The sequence below is a fragment of the Marmota marmota genome, unplaced genomic scaffold (assembly GCF_001458135.2).
Source record: "Marmota marmota marmota unplaced genomic scaffold, marMar, whole genome shotgun sequence".
In the NCBI taxonomy this organism is placed as follows: domain Eukaryota; kingdom Metazoa; phylum Chordata; class Mammalia; order Rodentia; family Sciuridae; genus Marmota; species Marmota marmota.
The window spans coordinates 807,803-831,072 of record NW_025999927.1 but is presented as its reverse complement, the minus strand read 5'-3'; the positions used below and the strand labels follow the sequence as shown (position 1 = coordinate 831,072).

Sequence of the window (23,270 nt, the reverse complement as noted above, 5' to 3'; positions counted from 1 at the left end):
GCTAGCAGCTTGGAGCACAGCAAGGGGGAGGGTGTGGGAGGGGAGAAGGGCCAAGAATGGTTTTCCAGCTGGGAGGGCAGAGGAGGGGAGTGGGGAGAGACCAGCAGGGCCCAGTGCTGCTCTAGGCTGGCTGCACACCCTCCCACATATGCCTATCAGAAGTGGCCCAAATTCACAGGAGGTTCCCAGTGCACCTGGCAGGCTAGCAGGACGGGGCCTGGGCTGTCAGTCCTGTCCCACGCTCTGCTCAGGCCTCCCAGGCACAGGTCTCCTGGCTGCCCTGGCCGTCAGCAGGCAGAGACCCAGCTATTCCTGCTGAGCTGAGGAAGGACCCTGTGGGGGGAGGTGCTGTCCTCTCTTCAGTGATCTCCATCTCATCAACAGGCTCGAGTGTGGAGCATGCCTTCTGCGGCCTCTGAGGACACACAGATGGTGCCACAGCCTTGCTCTCGGCCTCACTCATGCTCTGTTGGGATCAGGGTGGCAGCAGAGGCCGGTCAACAGCAAGCTCTGTCAGATCAGATCATAAAATTCGCACGGAAGCCAGGTGCACTGGTGCTCACCCGTAATCTGTGATCCCAGTGATGCAGGAGGCTGAGGCAGGAGGCTTACAGTTTTGAGGGCAGCCTGGACAACTTGGTGAAACCCTGTCTCAAAAAATATGTAAATAAATAAAAAGGGCTGGAGTGCAGCTCAGTGGTGGAGCCCTTGCCTGGAGTGTGGGCCCTGGGTCCCATCCCAGCACACAGGACCCCAAACCACGAATGAACTGGGAACAATATGAAGAGGATGACCAGGAGGGCCATGATGGGAGGCTGGCTTGTGAGTCCAGTCATGGCTGAGGGTCAGGAAAGCCAAAGGGCAGGGCCGAGTGGAGTGGAGCCCAGGGGTTTCCTTCCTCCCCGTGGCTCAGGTGAGGCTCAGGCCAGGCCTGGCCAGTGCTTCCTGCACACCCACAGAGAGTGGCCCAGGCCCAGGCTGAGGGGCAGGCTTGAGTCACACTGGCCCTGGGGCCTCCTGAGGGATGCTGGGGGAGCATGTGGGGTCTTGAGTGGGCTGCAGTGTGTGTGGTTAGGTTTGAGCATCATTCTTGCTGTGAACCATTGGGGTGGTCAGTAGTCAACACCCTTGGGGCAACTGGCACTGTCCGGCCTCCCTGAGGCTGCAGTGGGTGGGTGGTGTGAGAGGTGGCAAGACATACTAATAGGTGGTTGTGGGTCAAGGACAGTGCTGCCCACCGGTGACCCAAAGGGAGCAGAGGTCGGGGGCTCTGGGGTGCTGGACAGGGTGCCACTCTTGTCCTGCTCAGATAGCTCAGCCATGAGCACTCCAAGCCACACACCTGTAGGGAGCCCGCAGAGGGAGCTGGCCCAGTCCCTTCTGGTTTCACCGGACTTCGGCCACAGCCTCCAGGTCCTCTGCACCTGGTGCAGACACAACCCTCTGATGTAGCATGTGTGTGCCACACTTGTCCTCATCCTCCCCTGTCTCCTTACATGCTCAGGCAGGTCCATGTCCATGACAGTGTCCAAACCCCCTCCTGAAGCCCCTCTCCCTTTCACAGAGGCAGTAAATACAGTGTGTGCTCTCTGGCCCCAAGGCCTTTGCATTTCAGGCCCCTGCCTGAAATGCCTCAGCTCCTCAGGATTGACACCTTTCTCAGGTCCCCTCTGGAGCCCATCTCAGACAGCCTTCCATGGAGCTGTCCCCTGAGGTTTGAATTCTGGTCACTCTTGTGGACACAGCACTCCTCCAAGCCCAAGTCCTCATCTGCTGCCTTCTCCTTTCACTATGCAGTCCGCCCTGGGGGAGAGGATGTGGTCTTCCTCTTCCTTCTTTCCAGCATCTGTCCTGCGCATATGTCCAGGTGGTGACTCCCTGACTGCCCTGTGTTAAGCCCCTCTTTAAGCAGAGCCCCTGTAGCTATGTGAAAAGAGGAGAGGGAGGAAGGACCCTGGTGGGGACTGTGCATTGTGAGCCTTGGGGAGTAGGTGGAGGTTCAGACCTGGGACCTGGTGGGTGCAAAGGGCTGGACTCCTGCCTGGTGCTCACTGTCTGCCAGACCCGGGCTCAGGTGGCACCACCCCTTCCAGGTCTCCCACCACCTCTGCGGTTCCCAACACGGATGCTGTCCTTTCCCTGGAGTTTGGTGGCTACAGGTTCCATCCTGCTTCAGGCCTCGTGATCTGGCAGTGCAAAGGTCAGAAGGCAGAAGGTGGGGGCCAGCAGGTGACTGGCTGTGGCCCAGGGGGATGAGGTCACTCAGGCAAGCCTTGGGTTGTGTCTGAGCTGTTTCCTGTTCTGCCAAGTGGGTGATGGCTCTCAGGGACACCTGGAGAGGCTCTGTGGACAGGTGTGCTGGCCTCGCAGCCCCTCAGGGCATGTCCTCTGGTGGCTGCCTTACGAGGCCGTGGCAGCACCCGTGGGGGCTGCTCACAAGCCAGGAGAGCAGACGGGAGCCACTTCATGCCACTGTTGCAGGGCCAGGGCGGTGGTGTGGATTCATCATCAAGTGGCTGGGAGGCAGGGTCACTTTAAATGGGGCTATAGGAAGAGAGAACCCTGCTGTGCAGGGTCAGTGTGGTGCAGGGTCAGTGTGATACAGTGATGCTGTGCAGGAGTCACGGCTCCCACAGGAGGATGCTGGATCCCTGGGGTTGGGGCTTCTGAGCCAGGCCCTCCCTGCCCTGGCTGCCTCCCATGGTGGCGTGGTGCTGGGGCACTGGGCCTGCTGCTGCCTGTCCAAGCCATAGTGGGTGGAGTCAGCGAGGTGGCCACGTGGCTCTGCAGGCATATGCTCCTCTGTAGGCAAGGACAGTAGGAGTCTGCCTAGGACAGTGCTGCCCTGGCCATCAGTGGGCTTCTGAGGGTACCATCACAGAGTCACCCACCTCGGGCACCTGGTCCAGGGCATGTGTGCTGTGCTGGCCTGTCACTCTCAGCTCTTACTTGACTCTGCATGACAGCCTTTCACAGCAGGGACTCTCGTGCCCGTTGGACAGTGCAAAAGCTAGGGCAAGGGGCAATTGAGAACGCCCTACCGAGTGGGTGGCTGCCTGCACCTGCCCACCTGCTCTGTGGCCGGCTCTCTTATCCGCATCACCTTAGTTGTGCCATGGAGACCTTGTCTTTTGGAAACGTGTAAGCTGGTGGTAAAGGAAGGGCAGGCGTGAGGGACCAGGATTCTGATGAGCACCAGCTTTGAGGCCAGCTCGGGTTTTCCAAATCTGTGCTCTGCTGGCCCTACACACACACACACACACACACACACACACACACACACACACACACGGCCCCCTGAAGGCCATTCAACTTGTGGTTTTTCCATTCACAATGGAGCAATACTGGTCACGTCTTTGGGTGGAAACCAACCCGTTGGTCTCGCTCCTCTCCAGGGCTGGTGAGGTGGGGTGGGTTTCTCCTGAGGTCTGGGCTGCAGCTCGTGGGCTCATGGGCCTGGGCTACGTGTGGCTGCCCCCAGGGCTACAGGTCGGCTTTTGATCCTGGAAGGGGCTACCGGCATGTGACCCTGTTGTGAGTCACGGAGTCTCAGCACACTGGCGATGTCTTGTAGACCAGCCCCCTCAGATCACTCACTGGTGGGCTCAGGGTGCCCCGTTGGGCATGCCTGGCAAGGGTGCCCTTTCCTGGAGGGAGCTGCTCCTTGGTGGAAGTGGCTTACCCACAGAGCCACCCTAAAGTATAAGACAGTGGAAGCCAGATAGCCACTTAGCCACATCCCTGCCCCTTTGTCCTCCCTGGGGTATGGGCTGTCGGCACTGGTGCTGCTGCGTTCAGGGAAGGAGCTGCTTGGGCTCTGCCGTGGGGCCAGAGGCCAGGCAGGAGGTGCAGCAGGACCGTCGCCTCCCCAGGGCACTGAATTCTGGCTCCTCCAGGAGGGAGGAGGGCCAGGGCTGGGCAACAGCATGTTCTTCCTGCATTTGGGGTCATAGGATGAGCATGTGGCCTGTCTTTGGGTTTTAGGTCCCACACGGAAGATGCCCCCCAGTGCCAGTGCCATGGACTTCTTCCAGCTGTTTGTCCCCGACAACGTGCTTAAGAGCATGGTGATGCAGACCAACATGTACGCCAAGAAGTTCCAGGAGCGATTTGGCAGCGACGGTGCCTGGGTGGAGGTGACACTGGCTGAGATGAAGGCCTTCCTGGGCTATGTGATCTCCACCAGCGTCTCCCACTGTGAGTCTGTCCTCAGCATCTGGAGCGGCGGCTTCTACAGCAACCGCAGCCTGGCCCTGGCCATGAGCCAGGCCCGCTTCGAGAAGATCCTCAAGTACTTCCACGTTGTGGCCTTCCGCTCCAGCCAGGCCACGCATGGGCTCTACAAGGTGCAGCCCTTCCTCGACTCCCTGCAGGGCAGCTTCGAGGCCGCCTTCAGGCCGTCCCAAACCCAGGTGAGCTGGGGCCTTGGCCAGCTGCTCCAGTGCCTGTCTGTGCCTGGCTGGTGGCGGGACTTGGGTTCTGTTCTCCCCTGCCCACCCAAGGTCCCTTCAGGTCACCTCTGCTGTTCCTTGTTCTGTTGACCCCTATACCAGTGTTGATTGGCGAGGATGACGGGAAGAGAGCTCCCACCAGAGTTGTGGCTTGCTCCTGAGGGGCCGCTGTCACCTTTCCAACTTTCCTCTCCCAAAGTGTGTTCTGCAAGCTGGCACCCCCTCCTCATATCCTCTGGACACGAGCCTGCTGGTGGTGGAGAGGGGCTGGACACCCGTGGCACAGGGAATGAGCAGGGACAGCAATAGACCTTCAGGTCCCAGGGGCAGCTTAGGTGCCAAAGGCCTACCAGGCTACTCTGCAGAGACCAGTCTCTGTACAAGGTTTTGTAGAGCCCAGGACCCCTCTGGTGTGGCTCCCTGTCAACTTTCCCACTTTCGCAGGAGGTGGTAGCACTGGCTAACCTTAACTCCTAAGCCTCCCCGACTAGTGTGCACCTGTGCCCATAGCTTAGAACCTCCCCGCCTGGTGAGCACCTGTGCCTGTGGCCCAGAACCTCACCTCCTGGTGCATACGTGTCCCCGTGGCCCAGAACCTCCCTGCCTGATGCGCACCTGTGCCCGTGGCCCAGAACCGCCCTGCCTGATGCGCACCTGTGCCCGTGGCCCAGAACCGCCCTGCCTGGTGCGCACCTGTGCCCGTGGCCCAGAACCTCTCTTCCTGGTGTGCACCTGTGCCCATGGCCCAGAACCTCCCTACCTGGTGAGCACCTGTGCCCGTGGCCCAGAACCTCACCTCCTGGTGCACATGTATGCCCGTGGTCCAGAACCTCCCCATCTGGTGTGCACATGTATGCCCGTGGTCCAGAACCTCCCCATCTGGTGTGCACCTGTGCCAGTGGCCCAGAACCTCCCTGCCTGGTGCGCACCTGTGCCCGTGGCCCAGAACCTCCCTGCCTGGTGAACACCTGGGCCCATGGCCCCCAGCCTCCCCGCCTGGTGCACACCTGTGCCCGTGGCCCAGAACTTCCCCGCCTGGTGTGCACCTATGCGTGTGGCCCAGCCTCCCTGCCTGGTGTGCACCTATGCCCGTGGCCCAGAACCTCCCCACCTAGTGCACACCTGTGCCCATGGCCCAGAACCTCCCCTCCTGGTGCACACCTGTGCCTGTGGCCCAGAACCTCCCTGCCTGGTGTGCACCTGTGCCCGTAGCCTCCAGAACCTCCCCTCCTGGTGTGCACCTGTGCCCATGTCTCAGAACCTCCCTGCCTGGTGTGTACCTGGGCCCGTGGCCCAGTACCTCCCCGCCTGGTGTGCACCTGGGTCCAGGACCATCACACCTGCAGTGAGATAGACTCTGGAATCCTCCTTGGAGTACCTTTCCTGGTCTGGCAGATTGGGAGGCTGTAGGTAGGGCAGGGTACGTCTAGTCTGGGAGGTGCAGCCTGGCTGTGGAATGTGGCTCACCCACGTGAGCCTGTTGCCTTGGGCCGTTTTGTGTGGAAAGACGCCTCCTTCCCTTCTGTGTCCAGAGGCTCACTGACCATGTTGTGTGCCTTCCTTGACGGACTTCTGATAGCCCCAGCCCTGATGTTCTCTTCTGGAGCCTCTCCTCAGCTCTACTGTCCCACCTGACCCCACCAGAAGCCACGGGCTTTGTGGGAGGACATCACCAGGTTTTAGGTCTGTGGGGGTCTGAAGACCCCCTGAGTAGCTCCCCTGCTTTCTGGAACCTGCTGGGCAGGCCCTCTCATGATGGCCAGGTGTTTGGGATGACTTTCTCTTCTGGGCAGATGTGTCCATTGTCCAGGCCCCACGGTGCCTGTGTTCCCCAGATCCTGATGCTGAGTCCCTCCCATGATGGGTGGGCAGCTGAGTTCCACCTGCCTACCAGTAACAACAGGTGCTGTCTCTGGTGGACACAGCACTGCCTCGTCCTCGGCCTGCAGGGCTTAGATGTGGTTTTTATGTCGCTGAACACTTGTGTGGTTGGGAATGACCCAGTGGGAGACATGTTGGCTGCACACAGGGAACAGAAACAACCACCTCTGACCATCCTGGGTCAGACGTCTTGGGGACTGCAGGCCTGTCATGTCCCTGCAGTTCTCAGGAGTCCCACGTCCAGCTCGTTGGTTGGTTGATGTGCAGAGTCTAAAGGCAGAGTTGCTGGGGACTCTCTGGCTCCCTGTCTAGGTGAGCCTTGTCCACGGTGGTGCTCACGTCTGTTGCATACCTACTGTGCGCTGGTCCTGGGCTGCCTGTGCACCCCTGGCTGCAGGCTCAGCCCTCTGTGGCCTGATTCAGGATGTTCACCATGCCCCTCTGGTACTCCTCAGGGCCCTGAGGGGACCTGAAATCCACGGACTTGTCCCTGGGCAGCACTGGGCCTGGGAGCTGGAGGGAGGCCCTGCAGCCCTTCAGAGCCCTGAGCAGGCAGCAGCTGGACAGCAGCTACAGGGCGGGTGTTAAAATGGGACACTCTGTCCCTCTGCTCAGGCATGAGGACGGATTTGCTCCAGTTCCCGGGAGATGCTGTGCCTGCTCCCTCTTGCCACCCTAAGCACCACAGGCCCAGCCCACCACAGCCTTTGGAAGGCTTGCAGAGCCCCAGAGGACCTCCTGTCATAGCCAGGTGGGTGTGTGCCCCTGCCTGTGTGGCATCCAAACAAATACAAAATGGGACACGCTGCATTTTCTCAAGACCAGAGCCAGTGATCAGAGATGCCTCAGGGTTGTGCAAATAGGCAAATGGATGTCCTGTCCTTACACACCACGTGCCATCCAGAACACTCAGAGTAGGCCTTCATGCACAGGGGCCCTGGAAGTTGCACCTGTGACAAAGGCAACAACCTCCCCTGGGGAAGAGGGGACTTGTGGTATGAGTATTTCCAGAGCTGGGCCCCTGTGCCCCTGCCGAGCTTCATACTGACCCATGTTCCCTTGTTGACAGGAGGGTCAGGTCTGGGGCCCCTGCTGGGCCTGCAGGGTGTCAGGCACATTTGTGCCCAAGGGGTGTGTGCTGCGGGTGCTGTGGAGTGTGCCTGCTGCTCTGCTGAACAGGAGGGCAGTTCTGTGTCCATGCCATTGCCCATTGTGCCAGAGTGGGTCCACACAGGCTGTGAACACCTCATGACTCGCACCCCAGTGATTCCAGAAGCCAGATGTGAGGGCCCAGGAGGCTGCAGCCAGGCCTGGGACCCTGAGAGAGGCCGGGACCAGGCTTGATGTCCCCGTGCTTCCCACAGCAAGCACAGCGGGCTTGTCCCCAACTCAGACCCTGCAGGCATTCCACTATTAAAATGGAATTCCAGGTGATGGGAGAAGGGGGGCACCATGCAGTTCCCAGTGGTGAGCACCTCCATTCCTGGTCAGACAGTGCTCTGACGGCACCAGGGACCCGGGGAAACAGTGTCAGCTGCTGCCTCAGTCCTGCTGGGTCAGAGCCACACGTGGGCAAGGTCCCTGGGTGACTTCTTTGTTGACAGTGTTCGTTTAATGGCATGGGGTACTTCAGAATGATGTGTCCCTGTGGGCCTGGTCAGTTCTGCTGCTGTGGCCCAGACACAGCCACAGACGACACATGAAAGAACACGCAGAGCCAGTTCCAGTAGGACTTCGTTTACAAAGCAGGGGGAGGGCCAGCCGGGGCTGTGGCCTGCTGATCCTGACCAAAGCACTGTGACCGCTCCTGGAGCTGCATCGGTGCTGACCCCCTTTAGCTAACAGACACGTGTTCTGATTCACAGTTAGCTTTGGAACACAAGTGGGGTGGAGGAAGTAGTTTGTTCCTAAAATCTACCGGCAGCCTCCAAGATGCTTCTGCTAGGAGAAGCGGCCCTTTGCCCCCTTGGAGCAGCTTCGTTGACCTCTTATTGGGAAAGCCACGTAACTTTGTAATGGGTTGGCAGGGAACCGGGTCACCTGAGGCGCTTGTTGAGAGGGGACAGTCGGTCTGGGCAGAGGAGGCCGCAGGCAACAGGAGAGCTGACCTGAGACCCTAATGAGGGAGGTGGCAGAGCCCCAGCCTAGCCCTTGTGAGACCCCTGCCCACCTCAGCACGGAAAAAGACAAAGAGAGCCTGTTTCTCCTTTGTTTCTCACGGGTGGAAGTGGGCCCGAGGGTTTTAGATAAGTGTTTGTGCATTTTTGACTCTGCAAGAGAGAACTCCTCAGCCATGGAGCTGCCCACCATGGACAAGGTGTCCTGGCACAGAGATGGGCACCCTCCACTGGATGTGTCCAGCCAGAGACCGGAGGATCACTGCTGGGATCCCTCTCCCCAGCAGTCGGGACTGGGGACGTCAGGCCCTTATAGCAGTTCCACGGATGGCATTTGCTGTCAGGGTTTGTGCTCAGGGCCCCTTTCTTGTTGTGTCTTTCCTGGGACACTGTAAATACTGACATTTCAGCTTGTGGATAAGGACACTGCCTCAGAGAAGTCAGGTGCCTGGCTGAGGCCACACAGCCAGCCAGAGGCAAATGGGAGCCAAGCTAACGCTGCCTTCCGTGGGAACTTCTGCTTTTCCCTGGCAGGTGCTACATGAACCCCTGATTGATGAGGACCCTGTGTTTGTCGCCACGTGCACGGAGCGTGAGCTGCGAAAGAGGAAGAAGCGGAAGTTCAGCCTCTGGGTCCGGCAGTGCTCGTCCACCGGCTTCATTGTCCAGGTGCTCACAGGGCCCCTGCCACCCGGGGGGCCAGTTCCCTCAACACTTGGCCTCTAGAGGCACCCACATTCCCCTGAGATGTCCCCAAAGATGCCTGCCAGTCCCCAGGAGGCCATCTGCACAGGTGGCATGGTGGGCAAAGGTGCGACTTATGCAGTCCAGGGGGAGAAATAAAGATGTCCACGCTTCTGCCCTTTTCAATGCTTTATCCACTCAGATCACTCAGTACAATTTCACTCTATAGGTTCTTAATCGAGAAAATGACAATCCTTAGTGCTGGGCACTGCAATAGACATAATCAATTCACAGCAAACAATTCTAGGTTGATCCTAAGCACTGCAGACACACTTAATCATGTCAGGCTCATGACAGACATTCCCTCTTCTTGCTAAGCTCAAGTGTCCGATCTAAAGTCTCAAGCCCTAGGCTTTAAGTCCAGCAGATGCACACTCAGAATGAGGTGATCAGGTCAGGAACCGATAGAGGCCCCTCCTGGGGTGGAGCTGACAGCTGGTTGAGGAGAGGGTCACAGGGAGAAGTTGTGGCTCTCCCCAGGGTCAAGATGTGGCTGCAGAGTTTGAGAGCAGTCAGGAAGATGCAGAGGATCAGCAAAGGATGAGAAGAGTTGGGATGTCACCTCAGGTGCTCAGTGTGAGGGCATCAGTGTCGGCTGGCTGAACATCTGTTCATCTGCTCCATCATTTATACTAAATTCAGGGGCTTCTGACCACCCTTTCTATCCTTATCAGCGGCCACTGGGTTTCTCAGTGACATCATTTGCCCTGGGGTTAAAGCATCTGGTCTGGGGGTCCTCACCCTGATTTTCTTGCCTCTTCCCCTTATCCGGGGAGGACAACATGACAGAGACTTCACTCTGAGTTTGTCAGGGTGGGGAGAAGTGACTTGTTTATGTCAGGCTGTGCTTGAGGGCCATACTGGAGGGCTTCATAGGCGCCTGGAGAGACTGCAGGTTTCCAAGTGGAGTTTTAAGATGGAGTTGCTTAGGCTAAGGCCTCAGGCCATCCTCACACCAGGCCACCAACCCGCCAGTGAAATTGGCCTTCACTGGGGGCATGCGTGCTATTGGCCCCTCAGAACTGATGGAAGACATGGTTCGTATCCCAGAGGAGGTGGTGTCGGAGAGGGGGCAGCAGGCTGGAGACCAGAGGGTGACTCCAAGGTTAAGTCCCTGGTGACCAGGCCAGTTCCGCCTGTGTGCTCCCACCAGGCTGCTGGCCTCGTGGCTGCAGACCTGGGCCCAGCTTCAGGGTGGCTGCCCACCCCTCTGTCCTGAGCTAGGACTGGTAGGAAGAGTTGCCTGGTGACTCCTGGCCACCTCGGATCATAGGCACCTGAAGAGACTGCGGTTTTCCTGCAGAGCTGGAGGGCACAAGCTCTGGGGATGTCCTCCATCAGTGGGTGGGTCCCGTCTTTCTCCTGCAGACTGAAGGACCCTCAGGTGGGCTGGGCCGGTGCACTGGGTGCATTCTATAGGGACAGCCACTCCTTCCTTCAGGGAGTCTGCCGGCCTTGTGGATCCCACACACCACACACACCTTCTGTTTGCACTGTGCTCACCCTGAATACCAGGGATGGGTAGAGCCCCGGCTTCTCCAGCAGGAGAGACTATGGTACTGATTCACAGCATGTGGTGCAGTCCTGGGGCTTGTACAGGCTGCAGGCTGAGCCTTGGCCCCCGAGAGCAGAGGCGGCTGTGTGCTTAAGAATGCCGTGTCCAGAGGCAGTGGCTGAGCAGCACCCTTGCCGAGCTCCACCCAGTGGCCCCATGCGCTGTCTCATGTTCTCAGGGGTCAGTCATCCGCTGTCAGCCACAGTCTGAAAACACCAGATGGGAAATTTCAGAAATGGACAGCACACATTTTGGACTGTTCACTGTTCCGAGTGTGGTGAAGGGAGCTCACTGTCTGTGCTGCCCAAGACCTGACTCACCCCTTTCCCAGCATATCCACCCTGTATGTGCTACCCACCAGTGCATCCCCAGGAGTCATCTCAGTTACCAGGTGGACTGTTGCAGCGCTGTGTCCAAAGTCACCTCATAATAGTGAGGTGGTGGTGCTGGCTGCTCAGGTTTGCCCAGAGAAGCTGCTTCTTCTAAATGAAAGAGGAAAGTTCTTGACAGTAAGAAATAAAAAAAAAAAAAAAACCCATGTTGAGATGGTCAGTAAGAACAAATCTGCCTGTAAAATTATGAAGGGAACCGATGCTCTCCAGTTTTGCTGTTGTGCCTCAAACTGCAAAAGTTATGGCTACAGCACGTGACCAGATCCAGGGCAGTACCACCAGTGGCTTCGGGCACCCATGGGGATCTTGGAGCGAATCTGAGGACCGGGGGCACCTGTGCACAGCACCCCTCCCACGTGCCCAGCTTGTGCTGCAGGACCGTGGCCTGGCAATGTGTGCCAACAGACAAGGAGGCAGGGCTCCTGGCAGCCAAGCACCTTGGCCAGGTAATCACCCGACCCAGCGACAGCTCCCCGGCCTGGCCCAACGTCCCGCCTGCGGTCCCCAGCTTCTCCCACGGACAGACAGGTTGAACTCACGTGGCTGTCACAAGGGGCAGCCAGGTGACCTGACACCTCCATCTGCCCTTATCCTTCCAGGGGGCAGAGGTGTGCATGTTGTGCCGTCTGCCCACCGCTGGGTTCCCCATGCCATCCCCCGCTCCTTGCCCCATCGGCAATGACAGAGTCACCAGTTTCGTGTCCCCAGACATGCTGTGCACTCACAATGGAGGATCCTGACCTACTCTGAAGACAGGAAGCAGGGCAGGGTTAAGACCAGGTAGCCAGCAGGGTTTCCCTGGTGCTCTCCTGGCCCCCCGGGCAACACAGCCACAGCAGAGCCGTGTTAGCCAATGCGTCTGGACCTCGGGGTTTGGCAGGAGCTGCAGCCAGCCCTAATGCTCCCTGGAGCCCAGGGAGAGAGGACTTTGTCCTGCCTCTCAAGTCTGGGGCACTTTGGAAGTAGGGCCAGGTGAATGCCATCTCGTAAGTGGTCCCTGAAGTGCTGACACCCTGGCCTTTGTTCTCGCAGTTCTTCTGTCACAGGGTCAGTATAAAATGGGTAGCACCAGCAACAACTCCTGGGCATGGTGTATTAATAACAGCCTTCCCACCTTTAATTCCATTTTTTTCAAAAGTTAAACCATGTGGTGGCCGTGCTGTGATCTCAGCAACTCTGGAGACTGAGGCAGGAGGATCACAAGTTTGAGGCCAGCCTCAGCAACTTAGCAGAGCCCTGTCTTTAAAATAAAAAGGACTGGGGACAAGGCTCTGTGCTAGAGCACCCTGGGTTAATTTCCCAGTACCATGTGCATGCATGTGAGAAGACATAGGAGCAAGAAAAACTTTTCTAGGAAAAGTGAAAAGCTCGACATCCAAAAGGGACATGTCCTGCCCTGAAGAGGCTTCCAGCCCACTCTCTGCACAGGCAGGAAAATGTCCTTGCAGACTGTGATTGGCAATTACCTAGCCAGCCTCTAACTTGCGATCCTCCTGCCTCAGCCTCCCCAGTTCTGGGATCACAGGTGTGTACCACTGTGCCTAGCAAGATCCCACTCCTTTTAAAAGCAGGCCAACAGATGCTTGTCCCGAGGCTGTAGGCTTTGGTGCTGCATCAGACACTGCCATAGAGAGCACCCAAGGAAGAAGGTGTGTGGCCTCCAGGACACTGTGGTCTCAGAGGCTGACAAGTTCTTCAGGAGACTCCAGTCTGGACATGACCAACACAGCGTGCATCCTGGGGTTGAGACTCCACTGGAGCTGCTCCCCAGCTGAGGGGCTTTCTGGAATTCTCAGTCGAGGCCACCGGGACGGCCAGGCCCCGTAGTCCTGCAGGGGCATGGAGTAGCCAGACTTCCCAGCACCACTGATGCCAGGTCCTGGGTCCTGTGCTGGGCAGGGCCTGTGAGGCTTCCAGAGCTTCTCAGTGGTTAAGAGAAGTGTGCACCACTCTCCAGACGGGCATCCTGGGCTCTAGCTGTCCACCTCTGGCTGCAGGCTACTTCCTGGTTTCCTGGTGAGACAGGAGGCCTCTGTCACAATCCCTCCCTTGCAACGGTGTCCTTGGGCAGAGAAGGGCTGCCCTGGGGGCTCCATCAGCCTCCTACAGCCGGACGCCCTCACCCCGCCTGCCCCAGGGTCAAGGCCCTTGGCACACATCAGGGGTGCTCAGTAAATAGGAGCAGGAGGCCACCTGACTCTGCAGCCTCATCGTCTCCAGGCCATGGGAGGCCGTTCACCACAGCCACGGCACAGGCCCTGCAGGTGCTGCACATTCCACGTACGCTGTGGTCAATGCTGCCACGCAGGTTCTTCTTTTTCTGGTTAAATGTGTTGTCCATTGAGGATCAAGCACAAGTCCCGGATGTCTGTGAACACAACAAACACATTGTCATACAGAAGTGGCCCAAGGACATGGCCTGTGTAAGCGTGCACACGCTTGAGTTGTCTTGCGAGTCACATCTGCCCTTATGGGGACACGGTGCCGTTTCTGTTACTGCACGTTCTGCACGTGACTAAGCCACCTGCCACCCACACACCACGGGTCATCTCACCTGCTGCTGACCCCTCTTGGTGGCTGCTCTGAGGCCCAGGCCTCACCATGTGGGGTGCTGGGGCCAGCAGGCTTGTTTCACGTCTGCCTGGACGTGCTTTGCTGCCGTCTCCAGCCAGCAGTGTGGAGCCTCTTCTCTGCCTCAGAAGGCCCTCGCCCTCCTGTGCGTCCCAGCTCCTCCCACGCACAGGAGCTTCTGCCTGTGCACAGGCCTCCTGGCTGTTCACACCAAAGGGCCTGCCGCAGCAGCACTGTCGAGGGGCTTTGGTGTTCCCTTGTGAAAGTTTAAACTAGCTCAAGGGCACGTATCTGGGAAGGCTCAACCACTTGGCATCAGAGCCAGGCCAGGTTCTTCCTGGAGAAAATGGGATGCGCCAGAGGCCTTCGCCTGAGGAAGGGGCTCTGCTGCTGGCTCTGAGGGTGGAGTTGCCATTGGCGGGGATGCAGCCGGGTCCCTCATGGCCAGAAAGACCAGGACCTCTGTCCTGCAGCCACGGGAAACAGAAATGCACCCTGTAGATGGGACATGCCAGTGATACCTTGACTTCAGCCCCGTGTGACCTGGAGCAGAAAGACACCACACCAGGCTCAGACCCCAGCCTGCGAGCCGTGAGCTGACAGACTGGCAACTGCAGCCACCAAGTTGGTACAGCAAGAAAAGGGACCAGCAGAGCGTCTTGACCTTCGGTGTAGACGGACAAACTGCCCAGCTGTGGTGTAGGTGGAGGTCACCTGCAGCAGGTGAAGACCCCTGGGCCACGTGGCATTCCGGGATCAACTGACCCAGCACCATGCTTCCTGTAGCGGTGGTGACTGTTTTCTGAGACGCTCTTGCTGAGCCAGGGCCCTGCCTCCCGTCCCAGATGTGGTTCAGACCTTCATTTGGCCCCCTGTTAGGACCTCAGGCTCGTGCGTTCTGCGAGGGATGCCCCAGAGCCACTGGACAGGACGGTCCTGAGAGGGCGCTGGGCTCTGCCTGGGCCCTCTGTCTCTGGGCACAGTTGGCTTCTGCCTGATGCACCTACTCCCTCCGTGGTTGGAGGTCAGTGCGCCCCCGGGGATGGGCAGGCACAAGGCAGTGGTAGGGACTGCTGAACGGCTGCCCAGAGGCCCTAGGAATGCTCCAGAGACGCCCGAGCTCCTGGTGAGGACACTGCCAGCCCTCTGGGGAGCCCCTCCTGGCTGCGCCATGGGCAGGACAGGTGGTTCTCCAAGCTGCTCTTCTTCGTGCCAACCCTTTGGGCTGCGCATAGAAGGAGCATGGATACTGCTGATTGCACCTTCCACCTGCTTGTCCTCTCTGCTGGTCCTGGGCCTTGGCAGGCCCATCCCACCTCCTGACCATAGAGGTAGCCTTTACTCTAGTTCCTGGTAAACACCAGCCAACCCATGCTTCAGGATGGGATGGTGCTTGTGTCCACCTCAGCCTCAGGGTCAGAGCTGTAGCTGCTGGACCTTTGCCACCCTGACCCCCACCTGAAACATTAGGCTGAGTCACCAGCCGCTGGGGCTGCAGGCGATCTTGGGTGACACAGGGCCACCGTGGTGGGGAAGACTTGGGGTAGGGGTTGCCTCCAGCTCCAGCCCAAAGATCCACACTTCCTTCAGCTTTGGGGTCTCTCCCAACGGCGCCCTGAACATATGGGCCTCTGGTGTCTGTTACAGATTTACGTCCACCTGAAGGAAGGTGGAGGTCCAGACAGCCTGGACGCCCTGAAGAACAAGCCTCAGCTACACAGCATGGTGGCCAGGAGCCTGTGCCGCAGTGCAGCCGGCAAGAACTACATCATCTTCACGGGGCCCAGCATCACCAGCCTGACACTGTTTGAAGAGTTCGAGAAGCAAGGTTTGTCCAGCGGGTGGTCCCAGCAAGCCCTACCTCACTTCCAGGCAGATGTGTGGGTCGGGTGGAGGGTGCAGACCACAGGCTGCCAGGTGAGGGGGAATCAGTTCCTCTCTCCGCCCTGTGAGCCTGGACCCTGTGGGGTACTGATGACCTCCAGGTGTACGAGTCCTGGGTGTGGGGTCTGGAGACTTCTGAGCTCACCCACCATCTCTAGGTGGCCCTTCCAGGTGGGCAGATGAGCACTGTGCAGACAGGGGACATTCTCTGGGTGTCCGTGTCCTAGGCCCCTGCACAGACTGGGCCAGGCTGCCCTGGTTCAGGCAGAGGTGAGGCTGCAGGAGGAGGAGAGCTGGACCAGGCCAGGGTGGACCCAGGCAGCTCAGGGGAAGCACGGAAGGTGCCCACCTGTGCACAGTGGCCCCTAGAATCACTGTTGCTCAGCTGCAGCACAGATGTCTGGCCTTAAAACTGGACCCTGTGAGTCTGGTGGGCAGACAGCTTGCATCCTGGGCTTCTGCTGCCAGTGAGGTACAGGAGCTGCCAGGCCTCTGCTTCTCACAGGCTGGCCAGTCTGCTGGGCTCCATCGTAAGTATGAGTGACAGGGCTGAGAAGGGTGTGGCGGGGGAGAGTGGCAGGAGATTGGCCCTGAGAGGCAGCCACTTTGGGAGAGTGACGGTGCCGCTCCCTGGCTTACCTCTGCCTGCTGGAGGGATGTGGGGCCGGCTCAGCTTGGCCGGTGTGCTGGGGTGGGACTGGTGCTGGGCAGAGGGAGGCTCTACGGGCAGTCTGGGGTGCGGAGCGTGGCTCTGGCCATTGGGCTGCTGCTCCGGGAGCTGGGTGTGCCGCTCCTGGGAGTCCCAGAGGAAGGGCGCTCCCAGCTCAGGAAGGCAGCAGGATGGGACGGGAAGCTCCCAGCTACAGGAGAGTAGAGGAGTTGGGAGGTATGCAAGAGGCTAGGTGACACGTTCTCGGATCTCACTGCCCCCTTAGAAGCACTTCGCAGGGGCTGCCATGCATGTTCTTTGCAGCAGGGGCAGTTCTGCACACTGGGGTCAGGTGCACACTGGGGTTGCTGGGGCGGTGCCTGCCCCAGGCCTGGCTGCAGTGTTCTGGGCCGCGCCCCTCCCCATGGGTCATGCCCATCTTTGCCCTCCCAGCTGTGATGGGGGCCTTGGTCTGGAGGCCCAGTGGCGCCTCCTGTCCTGACATACTGAGATAACACAAGTACAAAAGTTTCTGGAGGCAGACAGGGCACAGGCTTGGCACTGTGCCAGGCCCCAGGGCCTCCGTGGACAAAGGCACCGTCCAGTGCCTGCGGGCCTTCCCTGCAGTCTAGCAGATGTCCTCCAGAGGCCTCGGGGAAGCCGCAGAGGGCAAGGCCCCAGCTGGTCTCAGCAGGTGGTTGCCTGTGTGACCTGCGTTTTTCCCACCAGAGATCTACTGCTGTGGCCTGCTTAGCTCCCGGAAGAGTGACTGCACAGGACTCCCTCCATCCATGCTGACTAACCCAGCCACACCGCCGGCCCGCGGCCAGCACCAGATCAAGATGAAGGGGAACATGTCCCTGATCTGCTGGTACAACAAGGGGCACTTTCGCTTCTTGACCAACGCCTACTCCCCAGTGCAGCAAGGTGAGCCCAGCCATGTGGGTGCCGGGGGCAAGGGCGTGGCCAGCCCCGCAGGTCTTGGTGGTATAGGACAGATGAGGCTGGACACCCGAGGAATTTCTAGGAAGCAGGCTTATTTAAGTTGCAGTGGTCCAGAGAGTCTGATGCCTAACATCCTCGGGCCCCTGGTCTGGAGTGGGTTAGGCTCATACTCAGTGGGGGCTTACACCAGGCACTGGTCACAGAGCCGTCACTCTTTGTCCCATACTCTTAGATCAGAGACAGGTTTCACAAGTTTTTCCAAGAAAACAAGCAGTAACTTTTGCACATCGAGCTCTCTGGAGACAGAGCCCATGGCACCTTTTGTCAGAAAACCTGGCATTAAGAGGAAGCTTCAGACCACATTGAGCTCTCTGCAGAAACCCTGTGAAGTCCTGTTGACACTCTTTGTAAAATCTTGCTGACAAGAAGCTTAATTATGGTGGGGGTCCCTGGAGAAGCTTGATCAGGGTGGGTCTTTTTGGTGGGGTACCTGGTGGTGGCAGCAGTGATGCATGGAGTGCACCCAGGCAGCCCTCAGTGGCTCTGCCGCCTGTCATGTGGCCCTGGGACTCAGGGCTGGGCCCTGGGCCTGACTGCGGCTATGGTGTCAGGAGGCGGGCATGGAGGGCGCTTCCTGAGCGTGAGCTCAGCCTGGCCAGCTGGGACACGGGTTTCACTCAGCTGTGCACAGGGTGTGGTGGCTAGCCACATGTGTGAGGCATTTACAGGATCGTTGTGTCATTGGCATTTGTGACTGCTCGGCCTTCCAGGTGTCCCCTTGGGAGTCTATCTACCTCTAGCAAGGGCCTCCGCTGGCCAGAGGCTAAATGGTGTCACCCCAGTACTGCGAAGCTCCTGGGAAGAGCCTGAGGAACAGCAGGCCCTTCACAGGAGGGCCACTGGGTGCCGGCATGGCGGTCCTCATGTGATCTGTGTGCCATTCATGTCCCTGCCCTCCACTGCACCCTGGGTGGGGACTGTGGTCTGGGGACTCAGTGCAGGGGCTTTGTTCTGTGTGGTGCAGGGGTGCAGGAAGCTGCTCCAGGCTGCATCCGGCATTGGAGGGAGGCACTCGGCCCGGGGTAGGGCGTGGCGGCTGCTTCCACCGTTCCCAAGGGTGCACAGGAGAGCATGCTCTAGGGGCCTGGGGACAGCCTGGGGAGGGACCCTCTCGTCAGACGGGGGGCCTGGTGGGAACACAGGGGTGTGGGGCAGGAGGAGCCAGTGGGCGACTCTAAGAGTTGGGATGAAATGTTTGTGTCAGCCTGGCGATAGTTCTCAGCTGTTTTGACATCCAGTCCCGAAGCCTCGACTCCCTACAGCATCCCAAGGTATAAGGCCGCGGCCACTGTGGGCAGGCCAGGCTCCAGGCCCTAAAGGCCCTGAGAGGAAAGGGCAGGTGGGCTGGGTGGCTGGGAGTGGCGTTCTGCCACACCTGAGGACACTTTTGTTTAAGGAACAGGAGGTTTTCTTGGTCTACTTAAAAACAGTTTAAAAAGTGCCCATCTCTGGTCACTCGATGTGGCTCCCACACTCTGGGATCATTTCCTCAGGAAGATCTGGACGCTTGTGTGGGGTCTTTACTCCGGGCTTCCAGTGTCCCTCCCAGCTGCTGAGTGCCGGGACAGCAGTGCCTCCCTGGCCCTGATGACAGTGGCCACAGGCTGGACTTGCTCACTGGCTGAGCCACGGGAACTTCACTAGGACCCACGTTCCTCCAGCTTCACTTGCACCTCTTCTTTTCAATCTGCATGGTGCCAGGGCTACCGGTGAGGCTGCGTGTCTCCACAGCTCTCGGCGGCCTGCGGACTCTTCCTGTGCGTGTTTCTGGTGACGAGTTCGCCTCTTTCTCATTGACCTGAAAGCAGAATCTCTCTCTGCACTTTCCCCTTTGGTTTTTTATCTCGTTCTCTAAAGGGTTTTTATTTCTCAGAGGCAGACCTGCTGCCTGCTGCCTACTCCGGGTGATGGACGCCCCCCTCTGCTGGGGTGAGCTTCAAAGGCTTCACCTTTGTGCAGACTGGGGTGGCTGCGTGGGGTCATGTGGCCATGGAGCCCTGGAGAAGACCCCCTTCCTGTCCCCTTGGTGGCCCAGATGGGGAGCTGAAGCCTCCCGTATGCTGAGGCTGCTTCTCAGCCTTCTGGTTCTGCCCCATCGAGAACGAGTTTCTGGCCTCAGAAGATGCGTCTCGGTCCGAGCATTCCAGGAATCCTTTCCTCCCGGCTCTAGGAGCCATGGACCCTCCCAGCCTCTTGCTTTCCTTGTCTCCTGCTCCCCATGAGTGTCTGTGCCCATTTGAGACCAAGCTTTATCAAGGCCAGTGAGGGAGCCACGTCTGCTAGTTCCTCAGCCCTGGGCAGAGGACACGGGCTCCTGCAAGGCCGTGTGGACCTGCAGAGACAGACATGCTGGAGGGAGACAAGGCCGTGCTCTCACGTCCTCCCAGGGCTCTCGGTGTCCTTCCCTGAGCACCGGTGCTGGGAAGAGAGCTCAGCCCAGCTGTGTGCCTCTTCTCCCCGCTGGGCAGGAGCTGCTGACTCAGTCAGAGCCCATCGGCCCACAGGAACACGCCACTTTTGCTGGGACTTAGTCTGCTCCGTGCTGCTGCAATTTCAGTCCTCTGAACTTAGTCCTTAAAGAGGCACCAGAAAGGGTCCGTGCCATGACCCTCCATGCTGTGACCCCCCTGCCAGGACCCCCTGTGCTGCTGGGAAGCCTTGCACTGCTGGGAAACCTGCCTGGAGGCCTGGGTATGGCTTGGCCACCAGCAGACCTGGGGTGCAGGTAGTCTGGCAGCGTCTTGGGCAGCAGATGAGGAAGAAGTAGGCCTTGGTGGGTCTCGGGCCTTGCTGGTGGGGCCTGTGACCCTGTGGTGACAGTGTCAGTGCCCTTGTGTGTCCCAGCTGCACCCACACAGGAGGGTGTAGGGGGCATGTGTGGCCGTGTCTGACAGCAGCGGCCGCCACTCCATCCCTTCCCCGGGCCCTGGGAGTCCTGGGCAGCACAGTGGCCAGGCCTGGGCTGGAGGGAGCTGGTCACCCTGCCCAGGAGGTGTGTGGCCGGCACTGAGTACATCTTCCCTGCAGGGGTCATCATCAAGAGGAGGAGTGGGGAGGTGCCCTGCCCCCTGGCCGTGGAGGCCTTCGCTGCCCACCTCAGCTACATCTGCAGATACGACGACAAGTACAGTCGGTGAGTATGGCGGGCAGCTGTGGGCTGGCCCGTCCTCCTGTGCCCCTGTGCAGGCAGCCTGAGGTCACAGGTGAGAGTGCCCGTTGGGCATGACCGGAATAAGCTCGATTGGCCAGGCCGGTGGAAATCTGCTGGGCCCTCCTGGGGCAGCTCCCATCTTCGTAGCCTTGTTCTCCAGCCCTGCCATTTGGCGAGTCTGCCCACCCCCACAGTCCTCAGAAGGACTGTGGCTCCCAGGCTGCATGCCTGGCGCTAGGCTATGCCCCACGCCTGTGTGTGACATTGTCATTCGTCCAGCCAAGGCTGCCTGCCCAGCACCAGGCTCAGATACCTCAGAACCAGGCCAGGTCTGGGCTGCAAGGAGCTGGGCACTCTGCCCAGGAGGTTGTGGTCGACACTAAGCACATCTTCCCTGCACTCTCGCAGGTAGAGCACACAGGACAGTAGGGTGGGAGCAGAAGTGGCTGGAAGGAGCCACGTCCTCAGGGTGAGCCCAGGGCCAGCAGCTTCCCTGAGGGCAGCAAGGTGGGGCCTGCTGGTGTGGGCAGCAGGCCGGCCGCAGGCACCAGTGTCCCGTGGAGTGGCAGCGGGCCGGTCGGGCTCGGGGCTCAATGCCTGACCCCGCTCAGCCTGCCTGCCCTCTGCCTCAGGTACTTCATCTCCCATAAGCCCAGCAAGACCTGGCAGCAGGTGTTCTGGTTCGCCATCAGCATTGCCGTCAACAACGCCTACATCCTGTACAAGATGTCTGACGCCTACCACTTGAAGAGGTACAGCCGGGCGCAGTTTGGAGAGAGACTGGTGAGGGAGCTGCTGGGCCTGGAGGACATGTCGCCCGCCCACTGAGGCCAGCCCCAGGCATGGCGGGAGGAGGGGAGCCTGCCCATCAGGGACCCTCGGTGAGGTTTGCATCCAGAGAGGCGCGAGTCCCCCCAGGGTGGCGCTCCCATCTCAGCTGTCTCGTCCTTCTGATGCCCTGGAGCCTGCAAGGCTGTGTGCAAGGTGCCTGTTGCCCGTGGGCTGATCAGGAGCCGGACAGGCAGAGAGGACAGTGGCAACGGCAAGCGCGGGCATCGGCCCTGTCAGTGCAGGAGCCTGGTCGAGGCCTGGGCAGGCGGGCATTCCAGTGTCTGCCTTCTGTGAGCAGCGTGGTGACACCAGATGCAGAGCAGGGCGGTGCTTCTGCCAGGGCCCCGTGGGGCTGGGCCACGGGACCTCCAGAGGCTGCAGCTGAGCACGATGCTGTTTTTATTTAAATCTCTCTTCAGGTTATTTTCTTACTGTTGCTTAAGGTCTACTGTAAAGGGGGTGCCCTTTGTTCCCATGCACCCCCTCGCATGATCAGTTCTGTGTCTGTGCCTGTGGCGGGCGGGAGGGCCGCTGGCTCCCAGGACACTGGCTACAGGCCAACAAGGGTCAGGCAGCCTGTGGTTGCAGGTTCTGTCACCATCACTGACAGAATTACTTATTCTGTAAAGATGCATAACGCCACTGAGGCAAACGCCCTGCTGCAGATCCTTGCTGGCCACGCAGACCCTTGCTGGCCGCCCTTCCTCCTGGTCATGATGGTCACTGCTCTGGTGAGCCCTGACTGGGGACCATAGGGACAAGCTGGGTGGGGCATGATTTGACACAGGCTGCCTTCCTGGCCACGCCCAAGGCCTGGGGCTTCTCCAGGGTGGCCTCACCTGGGGACAGGTGGCCCTCTATCCAGCAGAGCCTCTCAGGCTGGGGATGCTCCGCCTCCTTCACCCTGGTGAGCCGGCATGCCCCAGCATGCTCCAAGCCCACGTCACCTCTGCACCCTAGTCGCGGTGGCCACCTCACCTGTGATTTGAATTCGATGCCACGGACTGTAGGCCAAATCCTAGACCATCTCCGACACCTCTGCCTGCCCTTGGGGTGGACTGGAAGCACTTTTACCACGTGGAGAAATATATTTTTAATCTGTGTTGCTTTTCTACGGGGCCCACTGTTTCGAGTTGACGTGTTTCCAACACTTAGGGAGACGGATGAAAGCGATGAATTTCCTTTTCTGTCCAAACAAGTAAAAAAAAAAATAAAAGTCTATTTAGATGTTGATTCTTTGTAAATACGTGGATTTGTTTCAAAGGTCAGGACACACAGCTTGTCCACTGTATGGCTGGCCTATGTCCTGGTATCCTGGACCCCTGAGCAGCTCATGGATGAAATCCAGCTGAGTTTTGACTGCCACAGACGTCTGTGGTCCCTAAGTGCAGGGGTCCCATGCCTGGTGTCCCACTACCTGTGATCAAACACGATCCTGAGGCAGTAGGTGGAAAATTCCAGGAGGACCAGTTCCTGAGTTCTAGACCACCGCTGGGCAGCTGCTCCGTCTTGCCAGCCCCAACTGTGCCCAGCATGAATGCACTCACCACAGGAGCACAGGGGCTCTGCCACGTGCTTCCAGGTGTCCACTGGGGTCTTGGAGCATGGCGCTGCATGAGGGGCCAGTGGCTGTTGCCTGCTGCAGTGGTCTGGTGTGGGCAGGTCCTGTGTCTGTTCCTCCTGAGACTCAACAGAGGTGGGTTTCCAGACTCTCTCTCCCAGACCTGCTCTCTGACCTCACCCAGCACCTCCCTGGGGACCCTGTCAGAAAGAGCATGTGTCCCTCTAGTGTAAGCAGAGGCTCTGGGGTCGGGGGATGGCCTTCCTGGCAACTCCTGTCCTCTCCTCTGGGGAGACCTCAACTCCCCGGGGGATGAAGCCGAGCCCTGACTCAGCTCCTGGGCAGATTCCACGCCAGGAGCATAGGACTCTCCAGGGACCCCGCCCCAGGCCCCCTTCCCTTCTCAGGGGAGGTGGGACACCAGGAGCACAGGACCCTCCAGGGACCCCGCCCCAGGCCCCCTTCCCTCCTCAGGGGA

General features: G+C 59.2%; 1 protein-coding gene across 1 annotated transcript; it reads left to right on the top strand.

Moving 5' to 3' along the window:
- Nucleotides 1–3,987: 3,987 nt before the first annotated feature.
- Pgbd5 (piggyBac transposable element derived 5) lies at nt 3,988–22,464 on the top strand. The gene is made up of 6 exons (XM_015504315.2): nt 3,988–4,412; nt 8,984–9,118; nt 15,359–15,539; nt 16,974–17,171; nt 20,277–20,382; nt 21,033–22,464. Exons 1-6 carry the CDS (start codon nt 3,999–4,001, stop codon nt 21,226–21,228), a joined length of 1,230 nt encoding a protein of 409 aa, XP_015359801.1. The 5' UTR covers nt 3,988–3,998; the 3' UTR covers nt 21,229–22,464.
- Nucleotides 22,465–23,270: the final 806 nt, after the last annotated feature.

Bases quoted from the DNA above. Each gene is read 5' to 3' on its own strand.
- Pgbd5 (XM_015504315.2), top strand. From the start codon at position 3,999: ATGCCCCCCAGTGCCAGTGCCATGGACTTCTTCCAGCTGTTTGTCCCC. The intron at 9,119-15,358 runs GTGCTCACAGGG...TGTCTGTTACAG, and splicing joins CCACCGGCTTCATTGTCCAG to ATTTACGTCCACCTGAAGGA. The intron at 15,540-16,973 runs GTTTGTCCAGCG...TTTTCCCACCAG, and splicing joins TGAAGAGTTCGAGAAGCAAG to AGATCTACTGCTGTGGCCTG.